The 20,511-nt window shown below is 41.1% G+C and overlaps 2 protein-coding genes across 2 annotated transcripts in view; both read left to right on the top strand.

Moving 5' to 3' along the window:
* Positions 1-6,655: 6,655 nt before the first annotated feature.
* Positions 6,656-14,174, top strand: eif3eb (eukaryotic translation initiation factor 3, subunit E, b). Its single transcript, XM_020597521.1, has 13 exons — positions 6,656-6,775; positions 7,304-7,421; positions 8,030-8,147; positions 8,284-8,326; positions 9,235-9,339; positions 9,477-9,602; positions 9,835-9,959; positions 10,286-10,412; positions 10,505-10,606; positions 12,426-12,535; positions 12,819-12,921; positions 13,087-13,221; positions 13,832-14,174. The coding sequence occupies exons 1-13, from the start codon at positions 6,686-6,688 to the stop codon at positions 13,868-13,870; spliced, it is 1,341 nt and encodes a 446-aa protein (XP_020453177.1). The 5' UTR covers positions 6,656-6,685; the 3' UTR covers positions 13,871-14,174.
* Positions 14,175-15,607: 1,433 nt separating this feature from the next.
* The window catches only part of pleca (plectin a), a 91,025-nt gene continuing 86,121 nt past the window's right edge, over positions 15,608-20,511 (top strand). The window contains exons 1-3 of the mRNA XM_020597331.1: positions 15,608-15,665; positions 16,280-16,317; positions 19,442-19,615. Of these exons, the coding sequence (XP_020452987.1) occupies positions 16,282-16,317; positions 19,442-19,615 (210 nt within the window). The 5' untranslated portion in view covers positions 15,608-15,665; positions 16,280-16,281. The remainder of the gene's footprint in view (positions 15,666-16,279; positions 16,318-19,441; positions 19,616-20,511) is intronic.

Raw genomic sequence — 20,511 nt, 5'->3', positions numbered from 1 at the left:
TCAGTCTACCCAAATAAAAAATTTAAATGTTCTTGTCTGTCTCTAGTTGTATGGAGTCATGTAGTTTTGGTTTTACTTGGTCCCCAGGTCTAGAAATCTGTAATTCAGCCTCCTCTACAATATGGAAGTGAATGAAGTGTTATTGGTGATGTACACACCATGATTTGTCCTCTCACATTGGCAGATGTTTGCTGAACGGTGGAGTTCCAAATCTGTCAGCTGACTCACAAGATTGCCAGTTACTTGTTGTGATGACATATCCATCACTGTGCTGAAGCCAAAATAAAGCACACAGCATGGGTTTGTTTTTCCTATTCATCCATCCATCTTCGTCCACTTTATCTGAGACCGGGTCGCAGGAGCAGTAGTCTTCCGAGCAGAGCCTGCCAGACTTCCCTCTCCCCACACACCTCCTCTAGCTGCTTAGGAGGAACCCCAAGGTGTTCCCAGGCCAGCCGGGAGACATAGTCTCTCCAACGTGTCCTGGGTCTGCCTCAAGGCCTTCTCCCGGAGGGACATGCCCAGAATACCTCCCCAGGGAGGCGTCCATGGGGCATCCTAAACAGGTGCCCGAGCCACCTCAACTGGTTCCGCTCAACGTGGAGAAGCAGTGGCTCTACTCTCAGCTCCTCACAGGTGACTGAGCTCTGCACCTTATCCCTAAGGGTGCACCCAGCCACTCTCCGAAGGAAACTAATTTAAGCCACTTGTATCCGCGATCTCATTCTTTTGGTCATGATCCAAAGTTCATGGCCATAGGTGAGGGTAGGAACGTAGACTGACCAGTAAATTTAGAGCTTCATCTTACGATTCAGCTCCTTCTTCAACACAATGAACCGGTACAGAGACCGCATTACTGTGGACGCCGCACTGATCCGTCGGTCAACCTGCCGCTCCATTTTTCCCTCACTCATGAACAAGACCTTGAGATACTTAAACACCTCCACTTGAGGAAGCAACCCACCCTCAACCTGGAGAGGGCAATCCACCATTTTCCGATGGAGAACCATGGCCTCAGATTTGGAGGTGCTAATTCTCATCCCCGCCGCTTCACACTCGGCTGCAAACCCCTCCAGTGCACGCTGTAGGTCTTGAACTGATGAAGCCAACAGAACCACATCATCCGCAAAGAGCAGAGACGAGATTCTGCAGCCACCAAAACAGACACCCTTCGTTACCTGGCTGCGCCTAGAAATTCTGTCCATAAAAATAATGAACAGAATCAGTGACAAAGGGCAGCCTTGGTGGAGTCCAACACACCAGAAACGGGTCTGACTTACTGCTGGCAATGCGAACCAAGCTCCTACTCCAGTCATACAGGGAACGGACAGCCCGTAACAACAAGCCCCACACCCCATAGCCCCAAAGTACTTCCCACAGGATGCCACAAGGGACACAGTCGAATGCCTTCTCCACATCCACAAAACACATGTAGACTGGTTGGTCAAACCCCCATGAACCCTCCAACACCCTAGTGAAGATATAGAGCTGGCCCAGTGTTCCATGGCCAGGGCGAAAACCGCACTGTGCAAACATTACTGCTGATAGTCGATATGAGGTTCGACTATCGGCCAGATTCTCCTCTCCAGTACCCTGGCATAGACTCTCCCAGGGAGGCTAGGAAGTGTGATCCCCCTATAGGAACACACTCCCTGGTCCCCCTTCTTAAAAAGGGGGACTACCACTGCGGTCTGCCAATCCAGAGGCCCTGTTCCTGAACTCCACGCATATGCTGCAGAGGCGTGTCTGCCAAGACAGCCCCACAACATCCATAGACTTGAGAAACTTGGGGTGGACCTCATCCACCCCTGGAGCCTTGCCACCAAGGAGTTCCTTAACTACCTCGGCAACTTCAGCCAGGGTAATGGACAAGTCCCCTCCCGAGTCCCCAGCCCTGGCTTCCTTTACAGAAGGCTGATTTTTTTTTTTTTTTGATAATCTTTACAATATTGTAAAGATATTGGTTAAATTATTAAATGGTTAAATATTGATTAAAGCTAATACAAAATGCTAAGTACACAGCTCATCTTTGAGTATATTTACTGTATGTCTTATTGCTTTAAATTTTTAATGTGGCAGCACCAGGCAGAGATGGCAGCTTGCTTTAATGAAGACTTGTGCTTGTGAGCAGAAGCCCTGATGAAACGTGTTAGGTTGCAAATCCAAAAACAAAAGCACATTCTTTGTCGTCGTTCCCCCCCCTTTCTCCAGGGTGAATGATGCTGCCTGTCATTCGATACCAGTCAAACATCTGCATCATGAACAAATAAGAGACATTTTAAATTAAGACTACAGGTGGTTACAAATACTGGCCTTTGTCTGCTTTTTCACAGAAGAATAATGAGCCTGCGTACAGACCGGGAAACTTCACAGCCCTCGTTCAGTGCCAGGGACCTGCCTTTAAATCCCTTGTAGTGCAGATGACAACAAGACATTCCTCTTCACTCTGATGTGCATCTTCCAGCAGAGTAACTGCAAAATATATATTTTATTTGAGCCCAGACAATATGACTTTCTCTTATGCATATATTAAGTGTTCCCTATGATGATTTCTGCCAGGTTTATCAGGATAATTAGCTAATTAGAGTTCCTTTTTTCTGAAGATGTCAACAAGCTCCTCTTGTCCATGTTCTAAGTGAGAAATAAAATCGAATACTGAAGGATTTTACAAATGTGAAATCATCTGTTTTAAATATTGGACGTTGTTAGAGGTGCCTAGACTTCAGGAAATCCAAGTGGAAGGCTTGAATCACATGGAGACAACAAGGACTTAAAATGTGATGAGCAAGCCATTACTTTTTAAGGAAAATGCACTAATAGCACCATTCAGACCTTCACTAACCGCTTGTGTTTTCATGTGGATCTGAACACATCTGCATATTAAAACCTTGGTGCAGCAACTTTACACAGAGAAAGAAGCTGAACTCAGACTTGAGGGAAGAGATCTTTGGAACTGGAAGAACTTATACATTTATTTCAGTCTGCACTAATCAGCATTTTTATTTTAACAATGGATTAAATGGGTGTGCATAATGTGAAAGGTCCCACTCAGAGTGACAGTCACCTATTTCTGTTGTTGCCCTCAGCTCTTCGGTTTGTTTGAGGGTCTTTCAGCTCATTGGTTTGGTTTTATTGTTCACAAATTCTTATGTTTGCAAATGTTTGCAGCGTAAAAGCTCTGACCTACTGTTCACCACCTGTCCAGCAGCAAACAGCAGACAGATGTTAGCTGCTAGAGAGCAAAACATTCTTACAAGGGGTTAGTAGTGAACGAAACAAAGTTAAAAGAGACTGAATATTGGATCGACATCCAGTGTGTAGACAGAAACATACTGTATTGCCTTGTGTCTGCTGAAAGTGTAAACTACTGTGTTTAGCACAGAAACATTATAAGGTAATAATAATACTGTACAGTATATCACTGTTGTGTTTACAGCTTGTTCTGCAGCCATCAAAGAGTAAAAACAAGTCAATTAATGCTGCTTTGAGGTCATTAAAGCCAAATATTAATTTGAGCATATAGCTGTCGTCTTTAGTAAAGTTCATGATAAGCTGAGTTTTGTTTGCAATCCAAAACATAAAGTGAACACTTTCCAATCTCCTGCTCAGTACAAAATGCTCAGGCTACTGCAACACATCTACTGCGTTCATGTCTGGCAGAAAATCACAACTGACAGCACAACAGTTAGAGAAATAAATACAACAAGCAATGATTTTCTGAAGTGCATTTGTACGCATGTAGGTTGTACACCCATTTAAGCTGCCACCTTCAGTTACTGTGGTTCATTCATAGTCGAGGCTCTAAGTGAATATTTCCTCACTTGTATTTAATGAATTACCTTTTTTCCCTATAAATATATTGTACACAGCCTTGCCATTTAATGTTTTGTTACTGAGTCTGGAGTTGTGTATGTGTGTTTGGTGATGGTGGTGAGGCAAAGTCATCAGGCTGCTGGAGTGTTTGGGCACTTGTATTCCCATTCCAGAAACACTCAGCATTACAAATAAATTACTAAGATGACAGAGTGCCTGATCTTCAGACTCACGTCTCACTGTGAGCATATGCACACAGTTCCACGCTCTCGGTTCATTTTAGTCAGCTTGGAATACAAGCAAAAGGCAAATAAAATATTTTTCCAGCTTCATGGACACATTCATTCTCATGCACTCATCCATAAAATCTCACATGTCCATACACAAACACATATTTTATTATGTTTTGTGGTGTATATTTCTGCAGTGACTCTTGTCCTATGGTTTATTTGCATGCCTTTGTGGTCAATGCTTGGCACCAGTTATACCACCATTAAACACAAAGAAAGCAACATGAACATAGATTAATTTCAGGTACTATTCAAATAATCTTCCTGTTTTTCAGAACCACACTTTTTACACTTAGCTTGTGTGGAAATGCATCCTGCCGATCCTGTTCATACGTCAGAGATCCTCTGTTTTAATCAGAGTGTGAAACAGCTACTGTGATGATGGTGGCCTTGGGGTATGTAACATCTACTGCAGTTTGGAGATAATCCAATGATGGTGGACAATATGTTCTATACATTTTTTCCACACACACTAAGAGTTAGCAAAAGATTTAATTACTGTAATAAAACTAATCAGGTTAGCAATAATCTTATTTACATTCATTACATCCACAATTCAGGTTATACTAATATAAAATAGAAGCAATAGAAGACAATCCACTAAACAATCAAACAAATCACATGAATATTAACTAATTTAAATAGATTATAAAAATGAAAAGTCCTTGTTTTAATGTATCTAACTCTCTATGTTCAGCTTTTAGTCATGATTCAGAGGGAGAGTGCTGACAGAATAACGAGTTGATGTATTAATTCATTGGCGTGGCTCAGATCCCTGTGGATGTCTCAGTGACACTCACAATATATATTAAAACGATACAGCTATGTATTATTCAGACTTGTGACTACAGGCTGACTCAGACTCTATAAGTGCTCTGCGTGGCAACATGGCAGATGGATGCTCTACAAAGCTTAATCTTAAGTGCACCTTATAATTACATGCCAGACACTATCTCATCTAGAGAATTGAGTTTAACAGTGATGATAATTATTTATTCATTTACCTATTTTTTGGATTTAAATCATGTGTAATTTGCTGTTCATGGTGCATCAGACTTTTATATTTCAGGGTAGATTTCAAAGATTAACTGCTCATTTTATTTCATATACATGGATTCTCAGTCTTTCAATCATCTTTGTCCTGGTTAAGAGACTTGCACTTGCTCCAGTGTTAGAGTTTAAACAACACTTGCTATTTTATCTTTAGTGTCACTTAGGGCTTGTATACTATTTACAGGGCTGGGCAGTGTGACAAAGTGTCTCTCCACTGTCACCTAGTGACTGCAGTACTTCTAGTGCACCAAACAAGTCACAAGCCATCGCTGGTGTTGTTGTCTACTACTGCACAAGTAAACATCACCCAGCAGACTGTGCTGGCTGTGAAAATGTGTGGAACTGAATTGGTTGTTGGTGTTCAGGGGAGGTATGAGTCCCCACAACAGGCTGTTGATCCTGCTGTTTTATTTCCACTGCTTTATTGTCAGAGTATGGAAATGCATTCGCTTTGACACTTGTGATCCTCAATGGGTCCAGACAGAAATCAGAGGTACAGTATACCACCTGGTAGAGAGCACAACAATCCCACAAGAAGGCACTGAATTTGAATTATCATCCAAAAAAGGATATTGAATGCACTATTGCAGTTTTTTTATAGAATGTTGTTCTTTGTTTACAGCCTCATTAATCATTTTTATTTGTGTCTCTTACTGAATCCTTGGCTTCTTCTCTAAGGTGCTTCACGTCCAGCTGGCTCTTGTTCTCATAAAAAGATGTGAAATGCAGCCAGCAGCTGAGATAGAGTCTGGGATACATCCTGGCCCTGATGGACAGAATAGGGAATGAGGGATGGGGCAGGGCAGTGTCAGTGACAACGACATTCACTCCAGTTTAAGTTTTTCATTGTGATATTAAGAGTATGCTCTTCTATGTAGATTTCATGTGGAAATGTATTGCTTAGCTATTCAAAAATGATGGAAATATCTACACTCATCTGTGGCCTCTGAGAAAACAGTGAGAACCACAAAGTGATGAGATATCAGGTTTTGAAAGTTACACTGTGCAGCCTTTTTTATTAATTAATATCTGTATTTGACTGCAAAACTGTATCTGTACAGACACACCAAGACATTATGTACCAACTTTTCACATAGGAAAATAGGACTTTAGGAAAAGCAGATCTAACATAGGAGATCTATCTATCTATCTATCTATCTATCTATCTATCTATCTATCTATCTATCTATCTATCTATCTGTCTGTTTGTCTATGAATCGACACATATGTAACTATTGCATTTATATTTCCGGCAAAGAAGAGTGGACCAATTTATTTGTTTTATTTATTATTATTATTTGATCATAGCCCTACATTTAGGCAACTTACGGACATTTTCTTTTCTTTTCCTTCTCATTTTAACTTTTACCATTGTAGTCAGTGCAATTAAAACTTCGTGCTAATGTCTTTAATGTCTGTTGTTTAGTATTTTACTTGCGAAACTATCCACAAAAATTAGATAATGTATGTGTACTAAATTATGTCTATTTCCTGTTTCTCAATAAAGTTTCTTTTTGAAGCCAGCCAAGATGGCGGAATACGACTTGACGACTAAGATAGCACATTTTTTGGACCGGCATTTGGTTTTTCCTCTCTTGGAATTTCTGTCTGTGAAAGAGGTACACTAACCTTTGGATCGTATAACGCCAAAATGCAGTGTAGCTGTTCATTAGTCGGTATTATCACCCGAAAACACGGTTGTAGCTAGGACCGTTTCGTCCCAGATGGCTAGCAGGCTAACAGTCACGTTACATAGCCTGTGAGCTAGCATGTAATGTTAGCGTTAGGTGAGCTGCGAATAATTTTGTATTTTATAACTGTTTAGTTCTGTACGTTAATGCTAGCTGCTGTGACAGCAAATTACTGCAAATGGGAAAACTGGTGTTGTATTTATGGGCTTGGTTAACTGGTGTCCTATTATCGTTACTTAGCATGTTAGCTCTTATCTTAACTAGGCTAGGTTATTATATGGAGCACGCAAGATTACCGATGGCTACAACCGGCTGAATGGCGCATGCAGCAGTCATGTCTATTATGCTAATCCTAATGTTTTTTATTTTCTGTTGCTGTTGTGCGATCGTTTAGGTGTGTGCTTTATGTTTCATGGGTAATGAGTGATAAAAGTATTTGTGCTTTAATTGTAACAGATCTACAATGAGAAGGAACTTCTTCAGGGAAAGCTGGACCTCCTCAGCGATACAAACATGGTGGATTTTGCCATGGATGTGTACAAAAACCTGTACCCGGACAAGGACATCCCACATTGTAAAGAAGATGGCGATAATGTATGTGTACTAAATAGCTGTTGTACACAATACTAGTTAGCTGTCATGTAGTTTCAGCTCCTGTGACATCCAAACTATGGTTATTAACGATTAGACTGTTAATGGTTAGTCAATAAAAAGAAAATTAATTGCCAATAATGACATATCACAGGTTTCAGCTTCTCAAATATGTGTATTTGTTGGTTTTCTTTGGCCTCTGGGTTTTAAACTGGTGGTCAGGCAAAACAAAGGCTTCAGCATAGAATTATAAAAAGTGTGATGGACTTTCCTGGATGGAATTTCCTAACGTTTTATAGACCAAACACTGAATTGATTAACTAAGAAAATAATCAAGATTATTTGATAATGAATGTTCTTGTTAGTTGCAGTGCTAATATGAGCATTTTCCAGTCACTTTAGCTGTTTTATTGATGAAATGAATCATAACACAATAGCAGTGTATTCAGAGAAATGTTTGGTGAACAGCCAGAGAATGGTCAAGGAGTAGAAACGCATACTGTAACTGCCAAATGCATTTTGCCAGTGATTTTTGCTCTTGGTTCCTCTGCTGTAAATGGATAATATATGAAGGAAATTTTCATTTTTTAGCTTTGAAGGACAAGAGGAGTGCTGTGGTGGCCCAGCTGAAGCAGCTCCAGTCAGAGACTGAACCAATTGTGAAGATGTTTGAAGACCCAGAGACCACTCGGCAGATGCAGTCCACAAGGTCTGATCAGCTTGTCAAAGAAATGCATCGCTCTCCAATACTCTGCTCATTCTGTATTATAGTACTTGTGAAAGTGTATCTGTAGACTATGAAAGAGTGCATCTGACATATTGATCTGTTTTTTTTCCTGCATCAGAGATGGGAGGATGCTGTTCGACTATCTGTCAGAGAAACACAATGTACGTTTTGAAGTGGTAACACTATACTCGCATAATTCCTCTTCTTATACAAAAAGTACACTGCATTTTTATCCTCTAAGGTGGGTTGGACAATGTGTTATTTGTTTCCATAACAACCAGCTGCCACTGCGAGCCAGCAGGATTGTTATTCAAATCTGAGAATCCTAAAACATCTGACACACCCACCAATGTGCACTTGACTCACTCAGAGTTCAGTAACTGCTTGCAACTTTGCTGTTATTGTTTTTTATTTTACCTTTTTACATAAGTTGCACATTGTTTGGTACATAAAAACATGTCACATCATGTACACTATTCAAAAGAAAAAGAGCTTGTCAGTGTGACAACAGGCTTTGTATTGTTTAAAGCGATGAAAGATGCTGAAACATTTCCATTTTTTGATAGCTTTGCCACATGTCCTAATTTGCTTTTGTTAAGGAAAAAGCAAAGGCACAAGCAGCAGTTTCTACAAAGAAGGTATTCAGTGTACTGAGCTGTAGGCCACCTGTGGTTTGGAAGTGCCCAGAGCCCAATATACAAACATTTTTAGGATCGTAAATGCAGCAAAAGAGACTTAATCAACACACTATATGACATATTCATAGGCATATGGCGAGTAGACAGCTGGAAAATAGAAGTGTGTATGTTCTGTCAGAAGAGTTTGACACAGATTCTTGGCATTAGTCTGACTCCTCTCTAAGTCTGTTAATCACATTTGTTATGACCTCAATATCTTGCCATGTGTTTTATAATGACTTTTTTTTTAAATTTAAATAATGACCTTTTACCAGCTAAAGTGCAGGTAGAAATTGCAAACCTTTCAGTCCATATAATTAACTGTTCTTTTGAATGTTGTTAAATGTGCCTCAGTTAAATCTGTTAGGGCTTTTGTTTTTTTTATTTCCTAGTTTCGTCAAGAATACCTGGACACTCTGTACAGGTATGCCAAATTCCAGTATGAGTGCGGTAACTACTCTGGGGCTGCAGAGTACCTCTACTTCTTTCGTGTGCTGGTAAGAATAACTACACAAGAATGTAAAGGTTCCTTACAAGCTGCAACATTAAATTGTCTTTATTTGTTATGTATTTTTTTCCTAAATATTGTTCACTCTGTTTTGATGATGAACTGAGTTTGTTGCTCTCTGCTCAGGTTCCTTCAACAGACAGGAATGCTTTGAGCTCTCTGTGGGGGAAACTGGCCTCTGAGATCTTGATGCAGAACTGGGAAGCAGCCATGGAGGATCTCACTCGACTAAGGGAGACTATTGATAACAATGTAAGTGAATAACTAATAGGATGATAATAATAAGCATCTTTGTTGCAATGTAGCTTTTCTTACTGATATAATCAAAACCTTGCTGTGTTTAAAAATGATAAGAGGGGTGCATGATACTGTGTTTATAGTTTCTGGGCACTTGTGAAGTAGAGAATTACATGACGGTAAAAGTAAATTAAAAAATAGAAAAGGCATCTTTTTCCTAATGTCTTTGTGCCCTGTTTCTTTTCAGTCTGTGAGCTCTCCTCTTCAGTCACTGCAGCAGAGGACCTGGCTCATCCACTGGTCCCTCTTTGTGTTCTTCAACCATCCCAAAGGCAGGGACAACATCATTGAGCTCTTCCTCTACCAGCCTCAGTGAGTCACCGTGTTTTGGTAGGGTAAAGATTATAGTAAAAGAACCCCAAATGGTGGTCTTCATCATGTAAATAATTGAATTTAGGGGGATAACTTGGGTTAGGTTAAAATTTGGGTAAGGTTAGGCTTTGGCAAGTAGAGGTAATGGTTAAGGGGTTAGGGAAACTGTCCAGGAAAAGAATGTAAGTCAGTGTAAAGTACTTACGAGGAATGAAATAAATGTGTGTGTGTGTGTATTCATTAGGAATACAATGACTGATGGTACCCAGATCTGTTGTGGTGCCAACTCATGATGGTGCCACTGTGTGCTGCCTTTATGTTTTCAGGTATCTCAATGCCATTCAGACAATGTGCCCACACATCCTGCGATACCTTACCACTGCGGTCATTACCAACAAAGATGTACGAAAACGCAGACAAGTGCTCAAGGACCTGGTGAAAGTCATTCAGCAGGTAAGGGCAGTAACTGTTCGAAGAATGATTCTTATCTGATGTGCCTCAAGGATGTAGTCAAGCCATTAATGATTTTGTTCTCGCTCCTGTAGGAGTCCTACACATACAAGGACCCAATCACTGAGTTTGTGGAGTGTCTTTATGTGAACTTCGACTTTGACAGCGCCCAGAAGAAGCTGAGGGAGTGCGAGTCGGTAATGATAGCTACCAAAACTCTCTTCCTTCCTGCTTGATGGTTTGTGTTTGTCATGGTGCACAGGCCTAAATCGCCCCATAACAGCTGGCCTCTCACTTGGACTGAGGGGTTATATGAAGCTTCCCTGGGCTATGGTGCTCAGATCTCCTGATTCGCATTCATTCTCAGCACTTCCATGTCTGTCCTGATTTGTTGGCTCTTAATTTTATTCAGTTTGATTTTCAAAGAGGAGCAGCTGTCAGATCTGGGTCTTGGCTGCCTTCTTGTTAGAAACCCCAGACTGCTGTCTTGTAGTCGTGCTTGGGCACCTCTTTGCTCTTTCTCCAAGTGCACTCATCAATTGACTTGTACCCCTCTTGTATAAATTGTGAAGTGCTTGCAAAGACCTCAACTGTCTGGTCAGTTAAGGAGTGTGAGCATCATGATGAAAGTCATTCTGTTTTCATGGATTCTGCTGGCTTTGTAGTCGTGCTTGGGCACCTCTTTGCTCTTTCTCCAAGTGCACTCATCAATTGACTTGTACCCCTCTTGTATAAATTGTGAAGTGCTTGCAAAGACCTCAACTGTCTGGTCAGTTAAGGAGTGTGAGCATCATGATGAAAGTCATTGTGTTTTCATGGATTCTGCTGGCTTTAATGGTCAGGAGAATTTAAATAGATGTTTTTGTTTGTTTGTTTTTTCCACATTCCAACAACTATACTAATTAAACATCATGGTTATTGTGTTTTTTTATTTTCACATTTTTTTAAATAATAAAAGTCCTCAGTTATGTAAAGAGAACATTTTGAATGAGGTGCCAACCATGGACGTGGTTTGTCTTGATCACAAGATCTGAACATTTTTGAACTAGTAAACAGAGTAATTATAGATTATTGTGGCTTTGTAGTGTATTTACCACAGCAAAGCACCAAATAACAGCATTTCTCACAAAATAACATCGCTTTGTGAAATAATGGTCCCACATCTCCTTTCAGAGTCCCAGACAGTAATGTATTCACACATTTAAGCTCTTCTGGAGATTTGGGGGTCTAAACATCCTGTTTGATGTTTGTGTGATTGTTGTGTAAAAACACAGACGTCACAGCATAATCTCCTACAAACACTCTGTTGGGTTCAAGTCAGGTGATCACTTTGGTTCCAAGAGCTTGGAGAAATGGAGAAAAGTGTATTCACTCTCAACAAATTACTTAAAAATATACTTTTATAATAATATGTTCATTAGCATTTTGAGCTTTTGGCATAGAGGCAGGACATTGTTTTATCATTGTCTAAAGACATTTTATGAGAAGTATAACTCAACAGTAGTCCTTTATTTTAAATGGTGTGATCAGAGCTTATGGTTTTGGAAATTGGCAGTTTGGAAAAAAAAAAATCCCATACCTAAACAATGAGTCTCCACACCTAAACAATGAGTCTGAAGAACAAGACTCTACAGTGTGAGGCTGTGTAGTTTTGACGAGAGCTTTTTAATGTATGGGTGGATTAACCAAGGCAAAATAAAATGACCAAACCACAGGAAACAGTTGCCTGCACATAATGTGTGGTTGTTGTGTGGTGCTCACAAGTGTCTGAAGAACTGTTGCGTTAAAACTTGGGCGTGGTTGGAAATTATTACTGGACTCTCATGTGTCTGATGGTAGAAATGTAGACTATCTCATCACTCGTTTAGAAGAAGACACCACATTTATTGGAACATGTGCCTCATACAAGCAGAGAAGTGGAACTAATTGTAGGAACATTTGGTTTTTCTCTAGATGTGCTTTGTATGTGTATAAAGAAATCAACGCTGACTGTGTTATGGTCTCTTTTCCCTTCAGGTTCTAGTGAATGATTTCTTCCTGGTTGCCTGCCTTGAGGACTTCATTGAAAACGCCCGTCTCTTTATCTTTGAGACCTTTTGTCGGATTCATCAGTGTATCAGCATCAGGTACAGCGTCTTTGCCACAGGCTTAGCAGTGAGAAACGGTGTGTGCAGTGCTTTTATTTGTGAAAACACAGTTTTAGAGAATGAGAAAGTTGAAAAGCTCTTTTTCAGCATCTCTACCCACATGATTGATTTTTGTGCAGTTGCTTCTCACTGCTCCATTTGTTTTTCATTTTCTTCATGTGCTCTGAGCGTTTCCAAACCTATTAAACAGTAAACTCTGGATTCACCCAAAGCATATTTACTTACCTGAAATTCCCCCTCCTCCTTCACTTCCTTTACTCAGCATGCTGGCCGACAAGCTCAACATGACACCTGAGGAGGCGGAGAGGTGGATCGTCAACCTCATCCGTAACGCCAGGCTTGATGCCAAGATAGACTCCAAACTGGTGAGGCCCTGCGTTCACTGATCCTCCTCCACTCAGTTCAAATTACTGCACACACTGGAATGTCAGTTTGTTTCACTCTTGTCAGACTGAAAATGCCACCTGAGTCTGATTTAACTGGCACTGTAAAATGTTTGTGTTTTAAAAAATATGATTTTATGATCACAGGGTCATGTTGTGATGGGCAACAACGCAGTGTCGCCGTACCAGCAGGTGATCGAGAAGACCAAGAGCCTGTCGTTCCGCAGCCAGATGCTGGCAATGAACATCGAGAAGAGGGTGGCCCACAGCAACAGGAACGAGGTAGAACGAACACTAAACGTTGCACAGACGTGTTAGTAGTGTTCATGGCTGTTGGAGAAAGAGGATAAATTGTGTTTTGGTTTTTCTTAATCTTTATGTTGAGAATGACTGAACTGGCTTTACACACACCCAGTCAGCTTAGAGACTTGGCAGCTGGCTGCTACAACTACCAGTTCAAAACATGGTGTATTTGACATTATAGCATTTTTAGCTAGGGGGGGTACTTTTCGACATTAGCATTTAAAGACAAACAGAGACAGATTCGGCAATGTATGTTGCATCACAGTACTCAGCTGTATGTTTAGCTCACTCTCCGTAGTCCTGCTGCCCTCTTCTGTCTCTGTGACACACTGCATCTACAGTCCCCTAATCGTCCCTCTTAGTTGATTATAGTTGTTGTAAGAAAAAGGATTTTGGGCAGAAAAAATTATATCCATTTCAATTTGAGTCGCTTGTCATGCCAGAAAATATGGAGCTAGTCTGTACAATCAGCATAGCTTGTTTTTGTCCTGTCAGTCATTTTAAAAGTTATAGGGTATCTCATTTGAGAACAAATTAACATCTCTGCTTAATGTTTTCATTGATTGTGGTTTTTGTACTGTTCCCTCAGACACCGAACTGGGCTGCTCAGGACACCGGCTTCTACTGAAATGGAAGTCAGCGCTAAGAGGGTGCAGATGGCTCTTATGATATTACTGAGGCTTTTTATTGTATTCATCAGTTTATTAGTATATCCCCTGTTATCATAGCTGCCAGTTTAACTTCTGCAAAAATGTAGCACCAGTCAGATTTGAAGATTGTTTCTTTACCTGGATGTTATTTTTCTCATCAGAATCTGTTTGGAGTCTGGAATTGGTTTGATTTTGACATGGAGTGTGAAGTTTATTCACCTAAACATTGGAAGCAGCAAACAAACAAAAATATCATTAACATTAAACATTTTTGTCTCTGAATAAAGTGGTTTCTTCTTCCTCTAGCAATACTTGACCACTAGGTGGCACAGTTGGTTCATTTTCGTTTTGAGCAGCCTGCAGACAGCTGTAGCATTTGACCATTTCTGCTGTACTGTGGTTCCTAGCGTCTTATGTTTGTATTGTTTATTGTAAAAACAAAAAGACATTCAAATTTGATTTATAAATGAAACTAACTCTTTGGAAGTCGACTCTCTTCGACTTGAGAGAAGTATGTTTAGATTAACTTCTCAGAAGAACTTGGGAAATTGGAGTTTAAATTGCAGGAAAAGGACTTGACAAGTCAGATTATGCTTCAGTCCCACTCCTGGATTGTCAGGTCTTTTCTTTATTGTAACCCTGTGTGTGTTGGTTTCTTCTGTTTGTGCACTCACTGAATAACCGCACCTTATTTTTGAAAATAGTGACAATGTAAAGCTAACTGTGTATTCCCAGCAAATATTTGATGTGTGTAAATGTGCTATCAAACCAGTCTTTAGTCCATACTTGCATGTTGTTTCAGTACTATGCAGACTTGAGGAACAGGGTTTATTTACAACCAGTGAGTAGTTTTGGTCACAAAGTTATTCATTCTTTGTGACCTGTCATAGTTATTTACAACCAGTGAGTAGTTTTGGTGACAGTTATTCATTCTTTGGGACCTCTGTCATACTCATAGCCTGACTCTGTAATTTAATCTAAACCTGACAGTGCAGTGGAATCTCAGGTCAGTGAACCAGTCTGGTTAATCCAGAAGAGTTTCACCACTGAAAGAATGACAGGCAGCTCCAACACAAACAGTTTTGTGTCTGTGTGAGGCCATAACACTTTCTGTCATTGCACAAGTTACAGCTGGCATGTGTTCAGGTTAAGAGAGAAAAGTGGCCCAGGTACTTTTTCTGAGTGGTCCCTCAACGTTACAGGCTCTGTCCTTCAGCCTGGGAGTGGCCGAAACGCCAATGCCAGCCGCTCTAAATCCTAGCCACTCCTCCAAACTGTGCTCCTTATGCACACACTTTTCCACCGCTCAGTAAAACATAACAGACACACACAAGCTAACACACATTTATACATACACGTACACACACACACACACACACACACACACAGAGAGCTGACGTGGGCTGAGGTCTGAGCAGGGCTCCATCTGGAACAGCTGCTATCCATCTGTGGTTGCCGTTGCTCTGGCTGCTGCTTCCTGCTGCTGTAGGCACTGTGGCTGCCCTAAGAGGACACACACCAGCCCACTGCACCTCTTTCATGCACTCTACGCTGCAGTCACACTCAGGGAATCAGATCAGACTGACTAGACTGTGCGCTCAGCAGCCTTCAGCATGGATCTCTTGACAGCCTGGGCTGTCACTAACCCAGCTGTGGCCCGGCTCCTCTGGGTCCTGCTTCTGGTGCTGGCCACCCTCCTTGTCTGGCTCTTCTTCTTCTGCTGCTACAGTTGGAACCAGAGCTCCTCACCCTCCCTGGAGAGATACCTATCAGGTAGGTGGGCCCTCAGCCGCCCCTCTGTGGGTGTGTGGAGGGCTGTGATAGGCTTACAACAAGACTCATGCTCACTGTGAAGTTTTACCTTCCAGCCAGGCTCGGTTTTACTCAGAACACTCAGTGGAAATGTTTTTTTTTCCCGCCCAGGTCCAGTAATTGTAAATTGTTGGCGTTTCTGTTCCAAGGCTGCACTGTCCCCATTTTCTATAAATTGCCAGTTCATGTGGGCTGTAGCTCAATTTTGTGGTTGGAGCAGTTATTGTTAAACACGCTGTTACCCATGTGAGAGGGTACAATGGCTCTTTCATACTCGTACTCCAGTAGAACACGTTTATTTTTAAGATGCTGTTGTATGCCATCATGGGCATACTTTTCCATTTAACTAAAAAATGTGAAGCCACAATCCAAAGCCTAAGGCTATGGTGATTTAGCCATGGTAACCTTTGTGTCACTGCAACCAAGAGTGACTCAAGTCATGTGTCGGCTGCTCTGAATACGAGTTTTACAGCCATGTTAAATCATTCAGAAAAAGTGTAAGACTGTAAAACTTCACTTACTGACTGACATTTTGTCTATAATGTGCCTTCTAATACATATGTTTTTCCTCACAGTGATGGCAAAGCCCTCCAAATCAAAGGCTGCCCCTCAGGTGAGACAATCTGCTTTAAAAGAGTGACTGTCTTCTGTGTTTGTTAATGAACAACTTTCTCAAGTCCACCAAAAACGTGAACGCTTCATGCCTCAGATTCCTGCAGAATCATTGTAGAGGTTAGTGCACTGTGCTGTTTTCATTTCAGCGTGTAATTCCTGCTTTGATCTTCAGAGGTCCTCGTTCACTTGCACTTGTTTTCATGTCTGATGACAGGATGGGCACATCCAGCCAGCCTGGTATGTGCATGATTGCTTTTCAAAGTAAACCAGGATCAGTTATTGGTATGATTATTATTATCATATGTCTCTGCCCATGTCTGGCACAAAATTAAACTTTATGAGCGCTGGCATTTAAATGACATGCAGAGCATAAACAGGCTTTGTGTTATTTTTAAAGTCCTAATAGTTGTTCCTAATGTGAACAATCAACATTAACTTCTTTTGAGTGCAGGAAGCTTGACATTAGATCAGCAAGCTACTGGATTGGACTGATTGCTACATTGCTCAGTTTTCAGTTGCCTTCATCTTGCCAGCATTTAAAATAAGTAAACCGCCTGCAAATTATGGTCAAACACTAAGAGTGTTTGATTCTATGTCTTTAAAACCCAGTGAAATGGAGGGTAAACCAACATTTTGAAATTAAATGTTAGCAAAAGAAGGACTCTACAGCCAAGCTAGTGGATCTGTGAGGCTGTAGTGAACTAAAGTTAAAAGCAGGGTGCCCTTGAAAAAGAGGTTTCAACTACAAGAGCATATTTCTCCTGGTTAAGTTAAAGATTAAATTAAAAAAAATGTTAACAGCAGTATGCTGTCACCCATGTGAGTGTGAATCATGCTGTTGGAAACATGAACGTCACAGCCACATTTCATAACATCTGATTCAGTGACTACAACATTTCAGTCAAAATTGCAAATGCCAACCTCATGATGGCACCGAGGCCACTGGGATTCAACCTCTGGGAACCATGAATGTCAGTACAACTTTTCATGGAATTCCACCAACCTCCTTGAGCTGAGCCAGAGCCACACTGCTAGTGTGACTAAACATTTTGGAACTTCATGTTGCTGATGTGTGTAGGACAGCAGTGATTCACTGTACAGTATATCCTGTTTTTACATTTGATGTTCTGTCTCAGTAATAAGGGGAAGTGAGGCATTTAATGTTTCCACAATGAGCAACAGGAACAGGCATTTGCTGAAGCACAACACAAATTAAAGTTTTCCTACATAAAGATGCAGCTATGTGAAAATATTACAGTTTTTCTTTCCTAATGAAACAGTGAAGCTGCAGACAACATGCAGCATTGGTGTATCTGCTACAGTTTGAACGGGATACAAGTCGCAGGCTACAATATGCCTGTGTAACAGATGCTTCTCAACTTTAGTCCCTTCTTATCCCATTTAGAAGAGGTGAGGGTGTATTGTTTATATCATTCGTTTATATCGCCTATGTAATATAACCTCTCAGCAGCACTGAAAGGATGTCACATGCTGCCTGTTTCAAGAACGACTGCAAGGGAACGATCTGCCATCATACATTTTGTTTTCAGCTAGTCAGACATTTTCAAGAGAAGGCTGAAGAGACATTAAATGTCAGGGTAGTAAATGGGAACTGACTGGTTCTGATTCTTATTGCTTTATGTGTGTCATTGTTGGTTATTTGATCCTTTATTGTGAATTGTGTCTGATGCTGTTTGGACTCTGGGGACCCCAGGGGGAGACGTCACTACCTAGGATAGTGACTAATCGGGATCTGAATAAAGAATAGAGCAGCAGCTGCTTTATCACATGGCAAATTCGTTACTAAGTATACTGTAAGCGAGCTCATGTTTTACTGAGGGAATCTGTAACAGTACTGACCTGACTCAGTGTGTTTTGGCACAATCAGTATGAGTGTTGTTACGCAGCGGAGCAGCACTGTGCAGTCATTGTGTAGGATAAGTTGAAGAGACTTTCTGAAGTGGCTCCATGAGTGAGGCCCTTTGTCTGGGTGGCACTGACATGCCAACAGGGGCCTGGTTCCCTTTGCGGCAGCCAGAAGACAGACAAAGAAACATGAGGTCTGTGTCTGAGGAACAGAGCTGTGCACATCAATGAGCGTAATACAAGGACCATAAGGCTCTCAGTCTCTGCTTGGAATAACACTGAAGTGTATAGAGCCATACGATAAATCTACCAGTGATAAAAGTTCATTACAAGCACGCACCTCTACTTTTTTCAGAGGATGGGCAGGTGTATTACGGATCAAATGTGGTGCAATAACACCTTGAAAGCTCAATAAGAGGCTGGGAGCAGGGTCTGCTGGTGGTTCAGAGGTTCCAGCAGAGCTGAGGAGCAAGACGTGAATGATTTCATTATGACTGCATGTAATTTTCAGCTGAACTAAAGAGGGGGCTTGTTTGTTTTCTGATAATGAAAATGCAATTTACACATTTTGTCAGATAGAACAGCGATGGACTTTACCAGTAATCCTTTCAAAATACTGCATGTCTCAAGACTGTGATATGATGAGTACTGTATGATAAGATGAGAGATCTTTATTTATCCCAAAGCAAAAGACTCCTCCTGCCACCTGCTGACAGATGGCTTAAAAACTGTAGAGACATTATGTACAGTATATAAAGGCTTTACAGAATGAGTTAAGTATGTGAAAAGACCTGTTCTCTGAAAACAGTTGTCTGTTTATAAAGTTTTCAAATTGATGTTTTGCCACTTGGGTTAGAACAGTCAGGGCGCTACATTTCTTCTCAGGGAATTTCAGCAGTGGGATAAACAAACCCCCATTTGTTTACCTGCCTGGTCTAATCAGAATCAGCGGTCTCTGAATGACCCTTTGTCCAGCTCAGTCAGTGCATGACAGATATGAAGACCTGTTGTTTTCTACTGGTGAGATCTATAACTGGGTTTCCTCAAAGAAAGCTATAATACAACTGAACATTCATTTTAAAAACTTACCTTAGTTCTGTGGTTTTTTTTTTCAAAACTATGTTTTTGGCAGAATGAGAATTCCTCTCAAACTTAAACAAATAAAACTGCTTAGATGTGATCAGAAGCTCAGGGACAACCTTCATTTAATTATATCAGATAAACAAAAGCATGAAATAAGTAGCATTTCATTTCAGAGGAAGAAAAGGCCCAAAGAGAAGCCAGCTGCCTCAGTCCAGTCACAGAGAGTGGTGGCTGTGTCAGAGCCTGTGGCGCTTGATGAGAAGCCGCCGTGTCCGGCTGTGAGGAAAAGGAAGAGAGGGCCTCAAAGAGCTGGGATGGAAAGTGTGACTGCGGTGAGAAACCAGAAGGTAAGGGAATATTTCTTCAGCAAACGCTTTGTTTCCTGGCCTGTCTCCACTTTGCTTGGGCTAATTAATAAGTGAGTTTCAGTGCAACCTGAACAAAACACCAGTAGTGTTCTACATTGCCACTGAGGAACTACAGTACAGAAAGTGATCAAACCAAAAGTGCACAAAATGTACAGTATGTTTATTTTTTATACCTTTACAGTGACAGTGTTACTTTACACCGGTGCTTGAAGAAACATAACCAACTTTTACATTTGCAGAATTTTGTATTTTGTTCATTTATCGTGGACTCATGTCAATGATTTTCACCTGGGTGATAAACACATATGATTAAGTTGAGCTTTTTCTAAATTCACTTACATTCATTTTTGAATTCTACTAAGTCAGTAGCAGTTTTGTCTGAAAAACAGGTGTTAAAAATTATATATCTCATCTTTGATGTATCACAGGAGCCAGCCATCTGTTTCCACATGCCAGACAGATGCTGAGCTCAGCAGAAGTGTGCCGCCGGCAGTGCTCCTCTTGTAACAGTTTCCTAAATGTGTGAAATGTTTTAATCTATGATTTGACAAATACTTCCGTCAACCAACCTGAGAAATCTTGCGGATCTTAGATCCATAGCATGCATTATCATTAAATCACTGAACTCGGTCTGTAGGGTGCAGCCTAACGTGTGAAGCCCCAGCCTCCGTACGATGCTACCAACCTGTCCTGAGCTCAGGTTTCACATGCGCACCGAGCAATCCACCCTCTCTCCCCTCCAGCCTAATGTGTGCCTGAAGATCAAGCGACAGTTTCGCACTTAATTGCACTAGCGTGGTGGCCTCAGGCTATGGAAGCGGATCCCTCCTCGTGGCTCGCCCTGCAGCCCGGATCCAGTCCTGGTCTGACCGGTT

Source organism: Monopterus albus, unplaced genomic scaffold (genome assembly GCF_001952655.1).
Source record: "Monopterus albus unplaced genomic scaffold, M_albus_1.0 scaffold34.1, whole genome shotgun sequence".
Classification (NCBI taxonomy): domain Eukaryota; kingdom Metazoa; phylum Chordata; class Actinopteri; order Synbranchiformes; family Synbranchidae; genus Monopterus; species Monopterus albus.
The sequence above is the reverse complement of the archived record's forward strand: the minus strand, read 5'-3'. Positions and strand labels throughout refer to the sequence as shown.